The following is a 21,147-nucleotide window of genomic DNA, read 5'->3' as shown; positions in this document are numbered from 1 at the left end:
CGGGGCCGCTCCGCTCGCACCGCCCCGGCGGGGCGCGGCTCCGGGCGGGGCGGCCCCGGCGGAGCGCAGAACGCGAGCTGGGCCATGGAGGCGCGGATCGTCCTGCTGGCGCTGCTGGCGCTGCCCGCCGCGCTGCCCCGCGGCGCCGAGCGCCGCTGCTTCTGCCAGGTGGGAGCTTCGGGTTGCGCGGGAGGTTTGGGTGGTTTCCCCGGGCAGGTCTGCGGTGCTCGGCGTGGAGCTGCTGGGGGAGGGTGAGAAGGAGGGCTCGGAGATGCTCCTGTGTGGAAAAGCTGGGAGAGCTGGGGGTGCTCACCTGGAGAAGGCTCCAGGGAGAGCTCAGAGCCCCTTGTAGGCCTGGAGGGGCTCCAGGAGAGCTGGAGAGGGAGTGGAGATAAGGATGGAGGGACAGGACACAGGGAATGGCTCCCACTGCCAGAGGGTAGGGCTGGACGGGATATTGGGAAGGAATTCCTCATGTGAGGATGGGGAGGCCCTGGCACAGGTGCCCAGAGCAGCTGTGGCTGCCCCTGAATCCCTGGAAGTGTCCGAGGTGAGGCTGGACAGGGCTTGGAGCAACTTGGGATGATGGAAGGTGTCCCTGCCATGGCAGGGGGTGGGACTGGATGAGCTTTGGAGTCCTTTCTCACCCAAACCATTCTGGGATTCTGGGATTCTCTTCCATGCCATCTTAACTGTACTCTCTCCCTGCTCCCATCAGTAGAGGGGAGTGCTCCAACTTTTTGAGCATTTCTTCCCCAGCTACCCAGCTGCCTGTCCTGGGATGTTTCAGGGGTATCATTGCTATCCCTGGCAGCTGCTTCATCCCCTCTCCTGCCTTGCTGTTCTCCCAGCTCTGCTGTCCAGGAGAGAGCGTGGCTGCAGCAGGCTCCTGCCACCCTGCCCTGCCATGCCCAGTTGGGAGCTGTGCTGCTCTGCTCCCTAAAACTCTTCCAGGGTTAATTCCTCTTGTTGTGTGCCACTGTGCACTCAGTGCAGCTTCTGTTGAGGTACAGAAATGAGAGAACTGAGTACAGTAGACCAAGCATCTGGATTTAAGGAAGAGATCACCCTGCAGTTCCTTCTGACACCACTTTGCACAAGCCAAGTGGCTGCCCCTGGTTTCCTGGAAGTGTCCAATGCCAGGTGGGACAGGGCTTGGAGCAGCCTGGGACAGTGGAAGGTGTCCCTGCCATGGCAGGGGGTGACATAAGATAGTTCTTGAGGTCCCTTGCAACCTGAATAATTCCTGTGATAAACACATTTGTAAGATCAAGGAGTGAAGATGTCACAATGTCTTTAGTCCTTTATTTTGTTGCCTTTAAAAACAGGAAGCTTTTATAAAGGCCACTCTTGCTGTATTAAATTTCTAGTCCTTAAATGTGGCTCAGGAATTGTGAGTGGAGAAAGAAAACAAATGGAATTATACTCTTGACTTTGGCTTTGTCTTCTGGGGTGGCTCTTGACACTTTCAGCATCCTGTGGAAATGGTAAATAAAAGCTCTGCTGATAAAATATTGAAAAACATGCATTTAGATTCTGGATCTCTGCAGGGTTTTTCCTTGCAGCTTCCTGTAAGCAAAGAGGTTTGAATGTTGAGTCAGGAGTGTGGAATGGGATAAGGAGCTGTAGCCACTAACTGAACTGGCATTCTGGCATGGCAGTGACTGGCAGGCTCTTTTCCTTGGGCTGCAGGAGCTGCCCTGGTGCTCTGTGTACTCCTGGGTTGTTGCAACACACTTTCATTCTGTGGAGCAGCCTGGTTTTCCCTACAAATATTTAGGGCAGGATTTTTTATTACCTTTAGGAAAAGATGCCATGTAGGGCAGCATTTCTCACTCTCTCTAACCACCAAACCTTTTAAATCACACCCGAGGGCTGCCTCATCTTTTGGTTAAAAATAATCTGCTGATCTTCTTGTGCAGAGCTGGCCTGGTGGTTTTTATTTGCCACCAAGGAAAATACAGGGCCAGCCTTAAATGATTTGGTTTGCCCTCCTTTGTTTAGCTCTTTGAAGGCCTGGTACAGCTCTTGGTTTCATGAGATGAAGAAGTGAGTGACTGGAAGAGCTCTGACTTGTCTGCCAGCCTGTGCTGGGACAGGTGACAAGGGCCACTTTTGGGAGTGCTGCTCCAGCAATATTCCAAGTGCTGACTTCAGCAGGCTGTGATTCTGGAATGGGTGTTGCTCTCCTGTCTGCCTGCACCCAGGGCAATGCCTCACCTGCTTTTTGTCACTGTTATTTTACCTCCCTTCCTTAGAAACCAAGCAGCCCTGAAACTTTTATTAGAAACATCCATCTGTTGCTACATATACTCATGTTTCAAATACTGTTTTCTGCTTCCCAGCCTCTGATTAACATTCCAATATCAAAATCCCCTCAAATTTTACAGGCAGCTCATCCACCCCTCGAGATATTCCTGTTTGCATCACAGCTTTAGTCAGCTGTGGATGTCTTCTGTATATTCCTGGTAATTATTGTTCATTTGCTGTTTACAGGCTGATGCAGCTGCATTAAGGATGTGCTGCAGGTGTTTAGCAGACGGGGATTTTGTGAAAGTTTCCGGTCTGGCAGAGGGCTGGCTCCCTTTGGGAATGTTTCTGTGGGCAGGATGCTGTCATTAGTTGTGAGGCTGGCCATGGAGAGTTTCCTCCTTGGGACCTGGGCAGGTTTTCAGGCTGTTCTTGTGTTCCTGTGGATTGGTGTTCGCTCGGCAGCCTCCGGGGCAGGAATTCATTCCTAGCACAGTTTCTATTTTTCTGAGAAAGAGGAACTCTCTTCAGGAGGAGCTTCCAGGTGGAGAGAAGCAGATCTTTGGAGGTACATTCTGCCCCTCTGCTCTGCTCTGGTGAGATCCCTCCTGGAATTCTGTGTCCTTGCAGAAAGGAGGGACATGGAGCTGTTGGAGCAAGACCAGAGGAGGCCACCAAGATGATCAGAGCAGCTCTCCTGTGAGAAAAGGCTGGGAGAGTTGGGATTGTTCAGCCTGGAGAAAAGAAGACTTCAGGGTGGCCTAATTGTGACCTTCCTGTACCTGAAGGGAGATGACAGGAAAGATGGAGAGAGAGGATTCACAAGGGCTGGAGGGACAGAACACGGAATGGCTCCCACTGCCAGAGGGCAGCGTTAGGTGGGATATTGGGTAGGAATTCTTATCTGTGAGGATGCTGAGGCCCTGGCACAGGATGCCCAGAGAAGCTGTAGCTGCCCCTGGATCCCTGGAAGTGTCCCAGGCCAGGTTGGATGAGGCTTGGAGCAACCTGGGATGGTGGAAGGTGTCCCTGCCCATGGCAGGGGGTGGAACTAAATGGTCTTTAGGCTCCCTTCCAACCCAAACCATTCTGGGATGCTGTGACAGCCCTTCAGGCCCTGTGGTTTGACCCCATCCTGAGGGTCCCATGTGAGATTTGCTTCTGTGTGAGTTCTGGAAAACCTAGTCCTTGTTTTCTGGCAGAAGATGGGGATAAAGCACCTGGGATGGCAGATAATGCTACCAGGGCAGGTGCAGGAATGACTGTCCTCAGCTGGCTGCCAGCAATTTGCTCCAAGTGCACTGGCAAGGATGAAAGGGAAATAATCTCATAGAACCATAGAATATCCTGAGTTGGAAGGGACCCACAAGGATCATGGAAGTCCAAATCCTTTGTGCCAGGAAACTTCTGCTGGGGGAACAGGGAAGGCATCTGCTCACCATCAGCCTGGGACTTGTCCAGGAGAGCAGGCAGTGCCAGGGAAGTTGGTACAGGCTAAACCAAACCCCTCAGCCTCCGTAGCATTCCCTTCCCTGTGCCTTGTTGTGGCCATGAGGAGAGATGCAGGAAAAAGTTCTCCTTCTTTCCTGCCTGGCTGTGGTGTGGGACACAGCGAGAAGAAATCCCAAAATCCACTGTGACACTCAGGACAGCAGAAAGAGGTGGGAAGAGGAGGCTGGCATGGAGGGGGAAGGAGGCTGAAGCAGAGGCCAAGCCCAGGGATTGCAGAGTCCCTGCTGTTCCCAGCACACGAGGTGGAGGTTGGATTTTGGGATTGCAGCATTTCACCCTGGGAGGTTGCTCAGCACCCGGAGCCGCTCCTGCTGCTCCCTTGCCTCTCTTCCCAGTGGGACAGCCCAGCCCTGCCCCTCAGCCTCCTGCCAGCTTCTCACACCCAGGGCAGGTGGAGCAAAGCCCCTCAGCTGGGTGATTCACGGTGCCAGCGAGCTCATGGCACGTGTTGGGGACTGGATCCATCCCTGGTTTGTCTCAGACAGCTGCTCTCCTTGGCACAGGCTGAGGATGTAGGTAAATATTTTGTTTGTAGGATGGAAGTGTTTTGAGGTACCACCCACTGGAGAGCACGTTTGAATCAGAGCTCAGCTGCTTTGGCAGCAGGAGGTGAAGTCCCAAACCAAGTGAGGGCTGAAAAATGGGTTCTGGGGCTCATGGAGCAAGAGGGAACCTCTGAAATGAAGACAAATCCTGCCAAATGATCTGACACTGCCACTTCCCTGAGCCTTGAAGCGGTTCAGCTTCAAGCTGTTTGCTGGGGGCATCACTGGAGCTTTCACCAGGGCCCTGAGGAGCCTCAGCTCTGGATGTTCTTGGTGCTGCTTCTCTTCTGTGCTCCTTTGGCTGGGAGCTTTGCTAGGCTGGGCACACACAGGCTGGGGAAATTGCCCATTTCTGCCTAGTCTGACTGAAATCCTTGGAGGAAGAAAGCCTGAGCAGATGTGGAGTTTTCCCAGCACCTTTCCCTTTGCCCCTTGCCCCCACAGGTGTGTTCAGGGTGACCCTGAGGCTGATCCCACCAATAAAGTGGTATTTGGAGAGCTCCAAAGCACAACCCCCATCCAGTCCTAAGGATTTTGGGATCATCTGCAGTGCTTCCCTGGTGGGGTAAAGCACAGACAACAGCTCCTAGTGGAAGAAGTAGTACAGTGATATTATCCACCTTAATATATTTATTTCCAGCTCCTCCTGCACTGTTGTCCTGTTTTCTGACATCTTTTCCTACTACTAGAAGAAGACAAAGTTAGGTTACAAGATTGCAGCTGAAGCCCCAAGCTCAGATCTTTCAGTGTATAACTTTCATGTCTTGTGTATAGTTTCATCCAGTGTTCAGCCTGCAAACTGAATGATTTAATTGCAAACGGAATGATTTAATTGCAGGGTATGCAAACCAATTAAAATTAAGTCCACGTGAGCTACTGTCATCTCTTTTGGCTTGACGAGGAAAAAAGTGATGTTAGTTTTGCATTTCTGGATTATATTCAGGATGAGGTTGGTTCTGGCTTGATTTGGTCACCAGACATAACAAAACCAGACCTGCCCAAAAGGTGCTTCCAGTGGTGGGGCTGGTGGGGGCTCCAATATTCCCAGTTTTGCAGGGATGTCAATCCTTTGGAGTGACATCTTTGTCAAGCATGGAGAGGGAGCAGCTGAAGATTGTCCCCAGATCATTTTTTAGGTCACTTTTAGACCCAACCTTTAAACTTCCTGCCTTTAAGGGTGCCAAGATTTCAGGAAATAAAAATGTGGTTGGTTGGTGGCTTGCTGTGTTTTGTTGTTTTGATGTGGTGTTGGTTTTTTTTTGTTTTTTTGTTTTTTTTTTTTTTTTTTTTTTTTTTTTTAATGTCTCTGTAAATTTGCAACAGCTTTAAATTGGGTAACTGCATTAGCAAATTGCTACTGTTTGTTTTTACAAGGGTGATTCAGGTTAGTGGAAATCTTAAATCACTGTTAATCTTCATTACTGTGCAAAATGCAGGACAGAATTCAGTAATTGTGTGAGGGTGACACACTCAGTTTCAGTGTAAATATTTAAAATATGAGTGAGCCTCCAAATCATGCTGCCTCAACAAAACAGAGTTATTCCAGTGAGGTAGGGAATTCTGGCTATTTTTTCCCCCACCTCCCCATTTCATGTGACTCTGTGCTCCATTTCTGCCATCCTCCTCTCAGCTCCATTTCCATGGTGGTAAATATAATTTTATTTAAGTTGTTGTGTAGCTCTTGCTGAATTGTGAGGAGCAGCTGAGGGAGCTGAGAAGGGGCTGGAGAGTTCCTGAGGGAGCTGGGAAGGGGCTGGAGAGTTCCTGAGGGAGCTGGGAAGGGGCTGGAGAGTTCCTGAGGAGCTGGGAAGGGAATGGAGAGTTCCTGAGGAGCTGGGAAGGGGCTGGAGAGTTCCTGAGGAGCTGGGATGGGAATGGAGAGTTCCTGAGGAGCTGGGAAGGGGCTGGAGAGTTCCTGAGGAGCTGGAAGGAGCTGAGCCTGGAGCAAAGGAGGCTCAGGGGGACCTTGTGGCTCTCACAGCTCCTGCCAGGAGGGGACAGCCAGGGGGATTTGGGATCTGCTCCAGGGAACAGGGACAGGACAAGTGGAAATGGCCTCAAGTTGTAGCAGAGGAAGTTTAAATTGGATATTAGGGAAAATTCCTTCATGGAAAGGGTTGTCCAGCCCTGGCACAGCTGCCCAGGACAGTGCTGGAGTCCCCATTCCTGGAGGGATTTAAAAGCTCTGTGGATGTGGCACCTGGGGACATGGTCAGTGCTGGGGGAATGTTTGAACTCAGTGATCTTTTCTGACCTGAATGATTCCAGGATTCTCTGATTTCCTCAAGGACTCACTGTGGGTGTGGGGGAAGCAAAACTACTTCTGTGTTGAGCAACTTTGTCATCTGCCAGTAATGGATGTGTCAGAAACCACAGCTGAATTTGTACTACTTCTTTCTTTGGGTTTTGTTGGGTGGTTTTTTTTTTGTTTTTTTTTTTTTTTTCTTCAGGGCTTGCACAAAGCCTGTCGAGTTGTTCTGGATGATGCAAGAAGGATCCATCAGATGTAGAACAGATGTTTTCATGCCAAATGGCTCTCTGAGGCCAGCAGAGGGACTGCTGCAGTTAATCACAGAATCATGGAATGGTTTGGGTTGGAAAGGACCTTAAATCCCATCCCATTCCACCCCCTGCCATGGGCAGAGACACCTTGGACACTGTCCCAGGGTGTCCAAGTCCCATCCACCTGGCCTTGGGCACTTCCAGAGATCCAGGAGCAGGTGCCCACATTCTCTGGGCACCCTGTGCCTCACCACCCTCCCAGCCAGGAATTCCTTCCCAATCTCCCATCCATCCCTGTCCTCTGGCAGTGGGAAGCCATTCCCTGTGTCCTGTCCCTCTATCCCTTGTCAATCCTCTCTCCCCATCTTTCCTGTCAGCTCCTTCAGGCACTGGGAGCTTTCTCTTCTCCAGGCTGAACAATCCCAGCTTTTCCAGCCTTTCCTGAGAGCAGAGCTGCTCCATCCCTCTGATCAAATCAAAGCAATGCTGATTAACCACAAGGACTTTCTCTGGGGCTGGCATTGTGGAATCGTTGCCTCACTGGTCCCATGTGCAAAGTGCAGCTCTCAGCTCCCTGTTATCCTGTTATCCCACAGGAATGGCTTCCTGAGGCTCATCCAGGAGGGAGCCTGAGCTGGCAGCTCATGCCTCACTGCAGCCATATCCATTCTGCTTAAACTTAGGGAAAAGGAAAGAAAATGATGAATTATTTTCTGCAACGTTACCAAAGTCCTGGCTGAGTTGTTTATATTTGATTTCTTGTTTTTGATTTTGTTGATTGTGATTTTATTGTTTTCTTCTCCCCCAGGTTACTGGTTATTTAGATGACTGCACCTGTGATGTAGAAACCATCGATGCCTTCAACAACTACAAACTTTTTCCTAGACTGAATGAACTTCTGCAAAGTGACTATTTTAGATACTACAAGGTCATTTTCTCTTACAAGAATTGTATTTATTTCTGTGCTGTTGTGTTTTTTTAATCTCCTGAAGTTATTGATGATCTTTTTAAAATCACACACCTGCATTTTGACCCTGATCCTTTACACGTGCAGTCAGTTGGATCCTTCTGTTATGAGGAGAATCTTAATAAGATGCAGTGCACTTTCAAGAAGATTTCAAAGATATTTTCTTATCTATTTTTCCATCTTAAGCAACACATTAATGAGAGGACTTCCTTTGGTGAGCTGTGATTTAAAGATGCTGATGAACAGTGATCCATAATGAGAGGATTTCAAATGGAAAACCTGCATTAGTTCCAGGTTCATTGATGGCTGTTGCTGCCAGACATTCCATGAATTGGATTCCATGAGGTGGATTCTGCTCCCATTCATTCAGATTCCCTTTATGCCCCTCTCTTCCAAACCCACCACATCTTGTTAAATGTTTAATTGTTTTGGAAGAATGATACTTGATACCAACTCACAGAAGAGAAAAACTGGAATTTGTTAAAGAAGCTCATGTCCTTTCCCCTTCCAGGGTTGGGATTTGTAACAGAAATACTGAGATTGGTCTGAATGAAGCCTGGAATTCCAGAATGGTTTCATACAGTCCCAACCCTGCCATGGGCAGGGACATCTTCCTCTATCCCAGGCTGCTCCAAGACCTGTCCAACCTGGCCTTGGACACTTCCAAGGATCCAGGGGCAGCCACAGCTGCTCTGGCAATTCCAGCCCAGCCAGGAATTCCCAATTTTCAGTCTCCCACCCATCCCTGCCCTCTGGCAGTGGGAGCCATTCCCTGTGTCCTGTCCCTCCATCCCTTGTCCCCAGTCCCTCTCCAGCTCTTCTGGAGCCCCTCCAGGCCCTGCCAGGGGCTCTGAGCTCTCCCTGGAGCTTCTCCTCTCCAGGGGAACATTCCCAACTCTCGCAGCCTGGCTCCAGAGCAGAGGGAGCTCTGGCCCTCAGAACATTTAGAATTATGGAAATGTCTGGGTGGGAAAGCACCAGCAGAAAGATCCAAGCAAGGATTAAAAGGATAACCTGTGCTGGTAACAAGGTTATGAGTGATGTTATCAGTCTGGGTCACCAAGGAGCTGCTGGTGTGGGAACAAACAAGTGCAGAACATGGATTTCTCTTGGAAAACTGGGGAGTGGAAGTTTGCCTTGGCTGCATGGGGGAGATGTGCTACTGAACAGGGTGATGTGTTATTTGCAGGTAAACCTACAGAAACCTTGTCCCTTTTGGGAGGACAACAGCCACTGTGGAATGAGAGACTGTGCTGTACAGCCCTGCTCCTCTGTAAGTACCAAATCCTTTTTTTTTTACATATATTTGTTTTTATTTAACTTCGGTAGACTAAGAGGAAACAGCTGACAAGTGACTGAATCTTATTATTTTAGTTAAAGCAAATCTGATGGATCTTTCACAGGTGCAGCAACACTGGTGGCCATAAGAAAAGCCAAAATACTGAATTCTGAAAGTTTAAAGACTGAGGTTTTAACAGCTGACTTCTGCAAACAGCCAAAACCTTCTCCTGGTCCTTTGTTTATTTTTTTTCCATTAGTAAGTCGTTTTTAGGGCAAATCCATTATTGTTTTTGTGTTAATTGACAGAATTTGACCCTGTTGCCTATGAGTTACGCCGTGATTTAGTTTTGGCTGATGAATTTGACTCAGAGCTTTGCAGCCCTCTTCTTATAGGAGATATGGCTCTTTCAGCATCCTATTTCCAAGGGCACTCTTGTCCCTGTATCCTGGACAAAAGGGTTTTGTTCCCCCAGCTGTAAGAAAACACCCTGACTGCAGATGTCTGCCCAAAAGAAGGGGGTGAGAAGGTGAGGGAATCACAACCTGGTGGCCCCTTTGGGGACATTTCATGTTTTGGTGTTGACAGCCAGCACAGACTGTCTTACTCCCTCACTCTTGGTTTCTAAAATGCAATGATGATTTTTTTTTTCACCTCAAAATAACCCTAAACGTTGTTTAAATACTTTTTCTTCCTTTAAAAAAAATCTATTTTTGGTAGTGATTATGAGTAATGTGATGGAGTTATGTTACAATTACCTAAGTTTTAGCTGAAAGTTGTTCTTATTTTAAGAACTGACTGTCCCTGCTGTTCTTAATTATTTTGATTTGGGTCCATTTCATCCTGAAATCAATAAAAATAACTCTTACTGCTTAATTTTTGTTTTTGCCATCACAGTATTTTCTCCTGTAGCAGTAGTTCTATTGCCTTCCTACTCCTGGAGAAAATGGAAGTTGAGGAGAATTTTGGGGCTGGTTGTGTGGGGCTGATATTCCACGATGGAATGGTCAGAGGGAAATTTGGAATGTCGTGTGTCAGGGGCTGGTAGATGCAACATCTGAGGAGGCAGCTGGGCTCCTGCCAGGAAGGTGATGCCAGACCTGGAGTGACCAGAAGCAGCTCCAGCTCCTCTGGAGTTTGTTTGGTTTCCCCCCAAATTCCTGCTTGGATAAGCAAAGCAGAACCTGATGTAGCAGCTGTGGAAAGCTGCAGACCTTTGGAGAGGAGGAATCTTGCAACAAAAAAATCAAAAATAAACCACTAGGAATGTTGCTTCCCCTTGTTCTGGGGAGGAATGAGGAGTTGGATGTGTTGCAGGCTGGGCTGAGTGTTGTGGTCACCTTCTCACCTCTGGCAGCTGTGGTGACACCCCAAACCTTTCCCAAAAATGGGGCTGAGAGGTCTCATCAGCCCCACGTGTGGCACATGCTTTGTTTTGTCTTTCAGGATGAAATCCCTGATGGAATCAGAGCTGGAAGTTACAAGGTGGGTGTGGATGAGCACAGAAGGATGAGGTTTATTTTGTGGTCCAGTTTTGTGCCATAGAAGTGACAAGGTTGGAAAAAACCTCTAAGACCACCGAGTCCAGCTGTCACCCCACCAGCTCCATGTTCATCACTAACCTGTGTCCTCAAGTACCACATCCACGTGGGTTTTGATCACTTCCAGGAATGGGAACTCCACCATCACCCTGAGCAACTCCTTCTAATGCCTGGCTACCCTTTCCATGGAGAAATTTTCCCTAATATTCAGCCTGAGCCTGTCCTGGCCCAGCCTGAGGCTGTTCCTTCTCCTCCTGTCCCTGTTCTCTGGGGCAGAGCCCGACCCACCCCCCAGCTGTGTCCTCCTGTTGCTCCAAACCCTTCCCAGCTCTGTTCCCTTCCCTGGACACACTCCAGCCCCTCAAAGCCTTTCTTGTCATGAGGGCTCCAAAATTTCCCCCAGTCTTTGACCATGGCTCAATAATTGTTAGGATGTTCTTTAGGCTTGAATTTTTTCCTTTCTTCAAGTGCTTGGAGAGCACAGAGCCTCTGAGGTGGCTGTGCTGGAGCCAGGTACTCCTGCCAGCCCTCTTGGAGGTGCCAGCAGGCACACAAAGCTCCCAGGGCAGTGCCAGAGGCTGCCCTGAGTCCCTGCAAGGCTTGTCAGCCTTGCACAAATATTTGGGTATCTGCAGACATCCTGTTGCAAACACAGGGTGGGCTGGATCATTTCTGGGGCTTAACCTGTGTGTCCTGGTTTGAAAACAAAACCAGTGAGAGACTCTCAAGTCAGAAATACAATTTATTAGGAAAAGTGAAAAAGGAAACAAAATACATGCAATAATACAAAAGCAAAACCACTGACAGAGTCAGAATACAACCTGACACCCTTTTTGGTCAGGGTGTTGGTAGCAGTCCAAATTAGAATGGCTGCAGTCCTCCTGGAAATCCAGCAGAAAAGGCTGGGTCTGGTGTCCCAAAAAGCCAGATTATATTCAGTTAGGAATGCTTAGCTCCTCCCTCTGGGTGGAGCATCTCACAATGGGATGCTGTAACTTTTATCAGTCACACAGTGACATTCAGGAGCCCATTATCAGCAGATATCCCCCCAGAGGGAGAATTGGTTGTGGAAGAGATAAGGAAAACTGCCCACTTAACAGAAGACAGCTGCCATACAGATGGCAAATGGAACACATCTTGTCTTGCAATCTGGGACACTGGGTTAATAGTGCATTGAAGGCTAAATTAAAACACCAAAAAATTTCCTTTTTAATCCTCATCCCTCCCCACCCCTTTGCTTCCCAACCCAGTACTCAGAAGAGGCCAATAACCTGGCTGAGCAATGTGAAGAAGCCAAGAGGCTCGGAGCTGTTGATGACTCTTTGAGGTTTGCCTTTTTTTGCCATAATCCCTCCTTGCCTTGAAGGAAAGCTGGGATCAGAGCCCTCTCTGAGAGTTTTCCCCCACGTTTTTTGCAGCAAGGAAACACGGCAGGCAGTGCTGCAGTGGGCACAGCACGACGACTCCTCGGACAGCTTCTGTGAGGCTGATGGTATGGACACCTGGGAGGGCTGCCAAGCCTTGCAGTGGGATTTAAGCACTTCTGCAGAACTTTCAATCATGGAATAGTTTGGGTTGGAAGCTTAAAGCCCATCTTATTCCACCCCCTGCCATGGCAGGGACACCTCCCACTATCCCAGGTTGCTCCAAGCCCGGTCGAGCCTGGCATTGGACACTTCCAGAGATCCAGGGGCAGCTACAGCTGCTCTGGGCACCCTGTGCCAGGGTCTGCCCACCCTCCCAGCCAGGAATTCCTTCCCAATATCCCATCTAACCCTGCCCTCTGACACTGGGAAGCCATTCCCTGTGTCCTATCCCTACAATTCCCAAGTGAGAGCTCCTCTCCCACTTCATGTAGCCTCTTCAGATCCTGGAATGTTGCTGTGAGGGCTCCACAAAACCTCCTCTTCTCCAGGCTGGACAGCCCCAATTCCAGGCCAAAGTGTAATATTTCATCAAAACAACATTTCTGCTCCTTGCCACCCCCCTGACCTCACTCAGTATTTTGAAAATAATACACAAATATTTCTGATAAAGCTTTCTTGCTGCTCTGGGCCTTGCTGTGTTTAGCAAGGTGGGGCAGAGATGGCTGGATCAGCCTTGGAAAATGTAATATTTTCCCTGAGAGAACCGTTGTCCCTGAGGCAGCACTGTGCTCCACAGACATCCATTCTCCTGATGCTGAGTACGTGGATTTGCTCCTGAATCCAGAACGTTACACTGGCTACAAGGGCCCGGATGCCTGGAAAATTTGGAACAGTATTTATGAAGAAAACTGCTTCAAGTAGGTGCTTTGGGGGGCCAGTTCCACAAGCCTGAGAGTGCTGATTTGTGCAGAGGGGCAGAAAAGAATCCTCATCCTCCTGCCTTTGCTCCAGTGCCTGTGCAGGGTGGGATACACCAGGGACAAATCATGTGGCTATCCCAGAAGAAGACACTTGAGCTTTCCTGCCTGTTTTTTATTTAAAAAAAAGAAGAAAGCACCACCAAAAGCCACATTTTGCTCTATCCTTTCCCTTCCTGAGCAAAGCTAAAGCATGGAAGTGGTTTTTAGATCCCCTCAGGCTGTTTGACTGCAGAAGCAGCTACTTCTGCTCTGCTGTTTGTGCACACAAGAGACAGCAACTTATTTACATCTCTTATTTAAATTATTTTTTTTCTCCCCTCCTAGGCCTCAGAATGTAAAAAGACCTTTGGCATCTGGCAGAGGTGAGTCATTTATTTATCTCACTAAGTGGGTTAGTAGTGAACTGATCCCAGCTCCAGGAGCAGTAAATGTTCTCTGGGCTCCTTCTCCTGCTGGATCAGAAAAATCTTGTAGCTCTTGACCAAGTGTAGAATTTTGTGGCACCTAGAAGTGGGTTTTTTCTAGCATCCATTGTGGAAAAAGAGTAGCTGATCTTCAAGTCCTGGGAAAAAGGTGAGGTTTGGAGGGACTGGGAGCAGGGCTGACCCCTGAGCTCTCCCTGGGTCCCTGGTGTCTGAACTTGGCAGTTCCAAAGCTCCTGTGGTGGATGGAAATGAGAACCTGGCTGGGATCCTCCGTGGGACCCATCCAGGAGGAGCAGCTCTGCCCTAGAGCCCAGGCCAGGCAGTGTCAGGGAGAGCAGGGAAGGGGTTTGGAATCATGAGAACGTCATCAACCTCCTGCAGCACCCTCTGCCACCATCTCCTCATTTCCCCCTCAGTTATGGAGGTGTTTATCCCCCTCCTGTGACCCTGGTGTGAAGGAGTGGCTCTTCTCCTGCTGAAGGAGATGTACCATGTCCCTGCAAATATCAGGTTTTACTTCCTTTGCAAATATTGATCCCTCCTGCACTGGTCAGGTTACTCAGCACTGTTGCTCATCCGGTGTCCTCAGTGCTGCACTTGGGGTTTCTGTGTTCAGAACATTTCCAGACCTCCCTGGAGTGGATCCTTCTTGTGTCAGAGCAGATGAGCAGAGTGGTGCTTGTGCTTTGGAACTTAATTTTGGTTGTGTGTAATGTTTTTATCCTCTTTTTCTCTCTCTCCCTCCACCACTTGTGCTTTTTTTCCCCCCCAGGAGATGATGGAGGTGAGTGGCACTGTTTGTTTTTACTGATAACAGAAGCAAGTGGGGTGTCCTTATCCTGCTGCCACAGGCTCTGCCATTAGACAATTCACCTGGTTAGCAAAATTATCCATCAGGCAAACCAGGAATTAGTCATGGCATCATAGGAAATCCTGAGTGGGATCACAAAGATCAGAGTCCCTGGACAGACACCCCAACAACCCCACCCTGGGATCCCTGGAAGTGGTGTCCAAACACTCCTGGCAGCCCTGGGGCTGTGCCCATTCCCTGGGGAGCCTGGGCAGTGCCCAGCACCCTCTGGGGGAGGAATCTTTCCCTGATATCCAACCTAAACCTCCCCTGGCACAGCTCCAGCCCTTCCCTGGGTCCTGTCCTTGCTCAGCAGAGTGAAGAGGAGATCTCTGTGAGCTCCCTGTCCCAGCCCATCCTCATGTGAAGGGCTTAAAAAGTCCATCAGCATTTTTTTAACAGCACAAGTCCAGTCTGAAGGTGGTCACTCAAGTGTGAGAAGCCTTTGGGAGCAGGAATTGTCCTGGGATTTTTTTCAGTGCCTGTTACTGGGAAAGCTCTGAACAGACTCATAAGGAGCTGCAGGAGCTGGGTGCCCAACTCCCTCAGCCCTGGGAAGGGCTGTTGCCTGGAGTTCTCCATTCCCCACAGCATCTTCTTGTCTCCAAACCATCCCCAAATCCTGATTTCCACATCACTTCCATGCACAGAGCAGGGACAGTGAAACCCTGACCTGTGGCATTCTACACACTCGGTTGCACCCTGTGTTTTTTTGGATGGTTGGTTTGTTTGTTTTATAAAAATATCCCTCTCCCCACTCTGCCCAGGAGAGGAAAGCAATCCCTGATCCTTGTTTTTCCCAGCCCCCTGGGGAAAAGCCCACGTGCTGTTTTGAGCTGCTGCCATGCCGTGTTAGAGAAGCATCAGTCACAAGGCTGGGCAGGAGAACTCTTTTCATGCTCTTTTAATGCTCCTTTCCCAATTTCTGCAACCTGGAGTGGGCAGAGGGTCCTCTGGGGCAGCCTGGAGGTGGATTCAGTGCATCAGGCTTGGGCTGTACCCTCACTGATGTGTTTTCCTTTCTTTCCAGGGCACATGTTTTACAAGTGGCTCAAAGGTAATCCTTGCTCTGAACGTGCTCCTCCTGGGATGAACAGGAAATGGGAAATGCTGGGATTAGTTGCCACTCTCAGTGGGATTAGATTCCTGCCCCACAGCCAGGAGGATTGAAAATCCAGTGGATGCTTTCAGTGTCTCAATCTCCCCTTTTCTTTGCAGGGGTGTGTGTGGAGAAAAGAGCTTTCTACAGGCTCATCTCTGGCCTCCACGCCAGCATCAACATCCACCTGAGTGCCAGGTACCTCCTGCAAGGTAAATCCTCCTTCCTGCCCCAGCTTTCCTGCCTCACTCCAAAGCTGACACTTCCATGGCTCTGCTAAATGCTGCTTGGAGCCTGTTCCAGCAGGACTCAGGCCTGTTTGTGCTCTTCAGCACCCAGCTGGTGTAACAGGGTCAGGGATGCAGGTGCCACATGCCTCCAGGTCTGACAGGGGCTGGGCCAGGTGCTGTACCAGCACTTCCAGCAAAAATTCCCTCTGTTCTCCCTCCAAGGTTATTCTGGAGTGGGTTTCAAGCTGTGGGTCGAGGCTGTCCCTTCCCAGCCTGGTTTTGTGATGGTCAGTCCAGCAATAACCTCACCTGGACTGGGAAATGCTTGGCTGGGCTTTCCCAAGGCCATTGATCCATTTCCATGCCCATTTCCACTTCCATTTCCACTATCCATGCTTTCATCCATAAATACCTGTCTGAGGAATCCCAATTTCAACCCTGGGATGAAAAACCAAGGCGATTGCTGTTGGAATTTGAGCAAGCCATCTAGATTTAACTAAATAATTGCATTTAAGTGTCTGCAGCCCACTTGGGCCTCAGCTGGATGTGAGTCAGGCCAGGTTGGAGTTGGGAGATGGGATAATGTGGGAAACATCACAGGCAAGAGATGAGCTGGGGCTGTAGCATCAGCTTGGTATGACTTTTATTATCTTCCACTATGTATTTTATAGAATAATCTTAGATATAAGGTAAAATGAGCAACAGGAATATTCTTTGTGGGCTTGAAAATGGAAAACAGAGGCCAGTTTCCTCCATTCTTGTTTTTCCATATCATCAGGAATTCTCCTAAGGTGTCCCTGCTTGTCGGGAAGTTTCAGAAATTACCTGAAAAAAGTCTGCAGGAGTTTTGTGTTTGCTGGGGCTGGAATTGAGTTACAATCATGCCTCCCTTGAACATTTTTCAGGCAAAATTTCTTCACTGGAAGGGTTGTCAGGCATTGGAAGGGGCTTCCCAGGTTAGTGCTGGGATCAGCATCCCTGGAGGTTCAAGGAACGACTGGATGTGGCACTCAGAGGTTGGACTCAGTTAAAGGCTGATCTTGGAGAGGTCTTTTCCACCTCAATGATTCTGTGGTTTTGGGTCAGTGACTTGGAAAAGCTGGGATCTGCCTGCCTGGAATTCACCATTTCCCTGGTGCCAGAGCTCACCCTGGGTCAGGGGCTCCGTGTGGTGGAAAAGTCTCTCCTCCAGCCTGAGCTTCCAAAGAAAGGCTCAGCAGCCTCCTGTTGTTTGGTCTCAAGGCAGTTTATTGCAAGTTATCTAAAATATTTTCTCCTCGAGCTGCTGTGGTTTGCTCAGAGCTCAGGCAGAGGCACACACACACCCTGACATCCTCTCTGACTTCTTTTCCTCTTCTTCTTCTCTCCCGCCCAGGGCTGCTGCTCTCTTTTATATGGGACATTACATGTTACATGGCTACAGTTTTCCCCAATGCCTATTACCTATATTAAATGGTGCTTTTCTATCTTTTATATGGTACATTACGTGTTACATGTTTACAGTTTTTCCCAATGCCTATTACCTATATTAAATGGTGCTTTTCTATCTTTTATATGGTACATTACGTGTTACATGTTTACAGTTTTCCCCAATGCCTATTACCTATATTAAATGGTGCTTTTCTATCTTTTATATGGCACATTATGTGTTCCATGTTCACAGTTTTTCCCCAATGCCTATTACCTATATTAAATGGTGATTTTCTACTCTAAACCAATCTGTGAGTGCCAACATCACCAAGAACATGGAGGTGAGGAAGGAGAAAGAGGAGGGACAGGACAGGCCCAGATCCCTCCATCTTAAAACCTCTGACCCCCATGTACAAAGTAAAAACCTCCCTGTACAGCACTCAGAAATTCTTCCCTCTACTTTGTGACTACTTCTACTCTAATATCTAAACTTTTGTGACTTCTTGTTCTTCCTGCAAGGTTGGTAAATCATTCCATGTTCAAACCCAAAATCCCAGCTGTTTCCAGCTGCCTGACAGGGTCTCAAATGCTTCTGACCTGGGCCTGAAACCTCTAAAAATGTCTGAGGGACATTTTGAGTTCCGACACCCTGGAGGGAGGAGGTGAACCAGAACCAAACCCCTCACCTCATGCCTTTGGCATTTGTTTCTGTCTCAGATTCGTGGTCGGAGAAGAAATGGGGCCCCAACGTCACGGAGTTCCAGCAGAGGTTTGATGAAGTCCTCACCAGTGGGGAAGGGCCCAGAAGACTCAAAAACCTTTATTTTCTGTACCTGATTGAGCTGAGGGCCCTGTCCAAAGTGCTGCCCTTCTTTGAGCGCCCGGCTTTCCAGCTGTACACCGGGAATCAGAGCCAGGATGCAGAGATGAAACACCTGCTGCTGGAAATTCTCCATCTGGCCAAGTAATTGCACTCAGTGCCTGGGGACAGTGGCTCTGCCACCACCTCTGAGTGTGCTTAACTGACATGTAAAGCTCCCAGAAAGGCAGGTTCTAGGTTCTTCCTGCATTTGTGCAGTAGGATCATAGAAACATGGAATGTTTGGGTTTGGGTTGGTTTGGGATGGAAAAGACCTTTTCAAAGGTCACCTTGTCCAGCCCCCTTGCCATGACCAGCGACATGAAACCAGTAGTGTAGTTTTTCTGGGAGCACATTAATAATATCTTTTTGCAAATTGCAGAATTTAGGTAATTAGTCCCACAGTTTAATTAGTCTCACAGTTTAATAGTCTCTGCTGCCTTTTGGATTTAGTAGAATTGAATTTAATAACTGCCTACGTGTCAGCCCTAAAATTGGCTACCTGTGTGACTCATCTGTGGGATACCAGGCCTGGCTTCGTGTTTGCAACTAGAAAAACATCCTAAATGTCTTGGTAACAGAGGTTTGGGCTGTTGGATGGAGTTTGGAGTAAAAGGAATGGAAGATACTGGAGCCAGACAGAAATGGGTGTCTCCTAAAGTGATCAATGTTTGATTTATCTCGTCACCCTCCTGTGCTTCTGTCTGTCAGCACTGAAATTGCTTAAAAGCCATCAAGCAATTGCTGAAAATGTCTCCAAAGTGAGATGCCAGCTCAGATTGGAAGAGAAAATACAATCAAATACAAATTGGAGTACAATCAATACAAATTTAAAGAGAAAATAGAAGGGTGGTTTGGGTTGGAAGGGACCTTAAATAATCTCATTCCATTCCTTGGGATTGGATGTCAGATTAAAACACCTCTGGAGATGTCCAGTGGCCCCCACCTCTGTTTATGCCCACTCCTGACTGCAGCCATACAACCAAGAGGGGCAGAAATCAAACTCTTACCATTCCCTTGCAGGTCCTTCCCGCTGCATTTTGATGAAAACTCCTTCTTTGCAGGGAATAAAGAGGAAGCTGCTAAACTGAAGGTAATTTCTGCCAAAGGCCCCTCTGCAGGAGGCTTTTCCTACCTCCGTCCCACTGAATTCCAGGATTAATTCCTGTAAGGAGCCCTAATTAGTGCACAACCATGACTGACATGAATGTTTTTCCCCCCAGGAGGAATTTAGGCTGCACTTTAAGAATATTTCCAAGATCATGGACTGTGTTGGCTGCTTCAAGTGTCGGCTGTGGGGGAAGTTGCAGGTGAGGTTTGTCAGCAACATCTGGGAGCTCTGGGGCTGGGACTTGTCCTTGGATACTAAAGAGCTCCTGGATACAGCTCAGGGCTGCTGATTCCTCACCTGTGCAGGCAGCAGGAAGCAGCTGCTCAGCCTGGGAAACTGGGATAAGCCAGGAGAGGGGAGGGGGTGCAGAGCCTGCCTTGGGTGAAATCCTCTTGCCCTGTTCAAAGGATGTTGCCCAGGTGGAGGGAGGTTGGAATGCTGCTGTTCAAGGATCCTCTTTGATCCCTGCACAGACACAGGGCTTGGGCACAGCGCTGAAGATCCTCTTCTCAGAGAACCTCATCGAGAAGATTCCTGAGAGTGGCCCTTCCTATGGATTCCAGCTGACCAGACAAGAAATTGTGGCCTTATTTAATGCCTTTGGAAGGTGAGTTTGAGACTTTCCCCTCTACTTCTGCATAAGCTGCTGTGTTCCATCCAGTCTGAGCTCTAATTTCAGTCAGTTCTCAGCAGTTTTGGTGGGGACTCTTGCTCTGGTCACAGTCTGACAGCAGGTGTTGGTATGGAGTACAACAGTTGGAATGAATTGAAATATTCTTTGTACTCTGCATTTCTGTAAGGAATTCAAGGAAGCATTTATGCTAAGATACAAAAAATTTCATCATTTTTAAGGGACTGTGTGAGTCTGCCCTTGGAGCACATTGTCCCAGGCGAGGGCTGCTGTCCTTGGGCCTCTCCCCCAGTTCATTCCCAGGTCATGATGGCATTTAACAGGAATCCATCAGTCCAGCCTCTCTGGATGAGTTTTTGTCAGAAAAGGAGGATAAGGAGGCCTTTAGGAGGGGATTTCAGGACACTGATTATACATGAGCTCTTTGTGATGTTGGGAGACCAGGAGTTTCTGCAAACAGGTTTTTCCAAGGATGAGTTCCTGAACATCCTATTCCACTGTGGTTCCCAGTGTTTGCTTTAAAAATAGGCAGGGGAATAGTGAAGGGCCTGGTTGTAAACTCAACCTAATTTAGCTGGAATTCCAAATCTTCTCTTCCCAAGAGCTGCTTGAAGCTTTGCTGGATACAGCCCCTTTCTCCCAGATGTTAAATAATTCACTACATGAATGTTGCTGTAACATTCCCCTTTTGCTTTCCTTGCACACAGGGTTTCAACCAGCGTGAAAGAACTGGAAAACTTTAGGAATATCTTACAAAACATGAGATGAATTCAGTGGAGAAAGAGAGATTTGAGGACAAGCACCATCATTCCACCACTCTGACTTAAAAACATGGAAACCACTTGCTGGGCCTCCTGTCCCATGATTGTCTGTAACCTGCTGAGGAGATATTTTGTACAAGGGAAAAAAAAAGCTATTTTTTTGTATAGAAGTGGGGGTTATATGTAAATTTTATTTTATATATTGGAAGATCATTTGGAATAACTCTTTGAACTATTGCTGTGCTATTTGGATGGATCAGACCCATGGCCTTGCCTTTGGAAGCTGGAGGCAGGGCAAGAACTGTGCCATTGAATAAATTTGGGGGAAATTCCTTATCTGCTCCATCATTGCAACCAGCCCCTCACTCAGTGTGCTACACCAACTTTTTGCTGGATAAAAAAACAACTTCAAGGGATTGTAGGAGCTGCTGCTGTCCCAAAGTGAATGAATTCCTCTTCTTGTGGGAACAGGCAGTTCCTGGTGCTCCTTGCACCCACAGGGATGGAGCCAGCCCTGACTGCAGCATCCAACAGGGACAAAGGACGGGCTTGGGTGTGGGCAGATCCAAGCCTGGATCTGTGTGGAACCCCTCTGCTTTCCACCCTAAAATGTGGGAAGAGCAGGAGAGGCAGCGTGTGCTCCAGCAGAGCTGCTGCTCTTTGGCTCAAGGCCGTGTGGATGTGGATGAAGCTGGGAAAGGAATAAAGGAATCTCCAGGTCTGGAGGTGCTGCCGGGGCTGGGGGAGCCAGTCCCAGCCCCTGGCCACAAGTGTGTCTCGTGGTTTGAGCACATTGCACCTCACAAGATGGAGACACAGAGTCATGGC

General features: G+C 48.6%; 1 protein-coding gene across 1 annotated transcript; it reads left to right on the top strand.

The window, feature by feature from the left end:
* The first annotated feature begins 59 nt into the window (after window positions 1-59).
* ERO1A (endoplasmic reticulum oxidoreductase 1 alpha) lies at window positions 60-20,675 on the top strand. The gene is made up of 16 exons (XM_021538445.3): window positions 60-168; window positions 7,618-7,737; window positions 8,966-9,049; window positions 10,502-10,540; window positions 11,847-11,923; window positions 12,015-12,088; window positions 12,760-12,880; window positions 13,268-13,305; window positions 14,141-14,152; window positions 15,249-15,275; window positions 15,437-15,529; window positions 17,675-17,921; window positions 18,840-18,909; window positions 19,040-19,126; window positions 19,401-19,534; window positions 20,266-20,675. The coding sequence occupies exons 1-16, from the start codon at window positions 85-87 to the stop codon at window positions 20,324-20,326; spliced, it is 1,368 nt and encodes a 455-aa protein (XP_021394120.2). The 5' UTR covers window positions 60-84; the 3' UTR covers window positions 20,327-20,675.
* The last annotated feature ends 472 nt before the right edge of the window (window positions 20,676-21,147 follow it).

The sequence above is a fragment of the Lonchura striata genome, chromosome 6 (assembly GCF_046129695.1).
Source record: "Lonchura striata isolate bLonStr1 chromosome 6, bLonStr1.mat, whole genome shotgun sequence".
NCBI classification, from domain to species: Eukaryota; Metazoa; Chordata; class Aves; order Passeriformes; family Estrildidae; genus Lonchura; species Lonchura striata.
The sequence above is the reverse complement of the archived record's forward strand: the minus strand, read 5'-3'. Positions and strand labels throughout refer to the sequence as shown.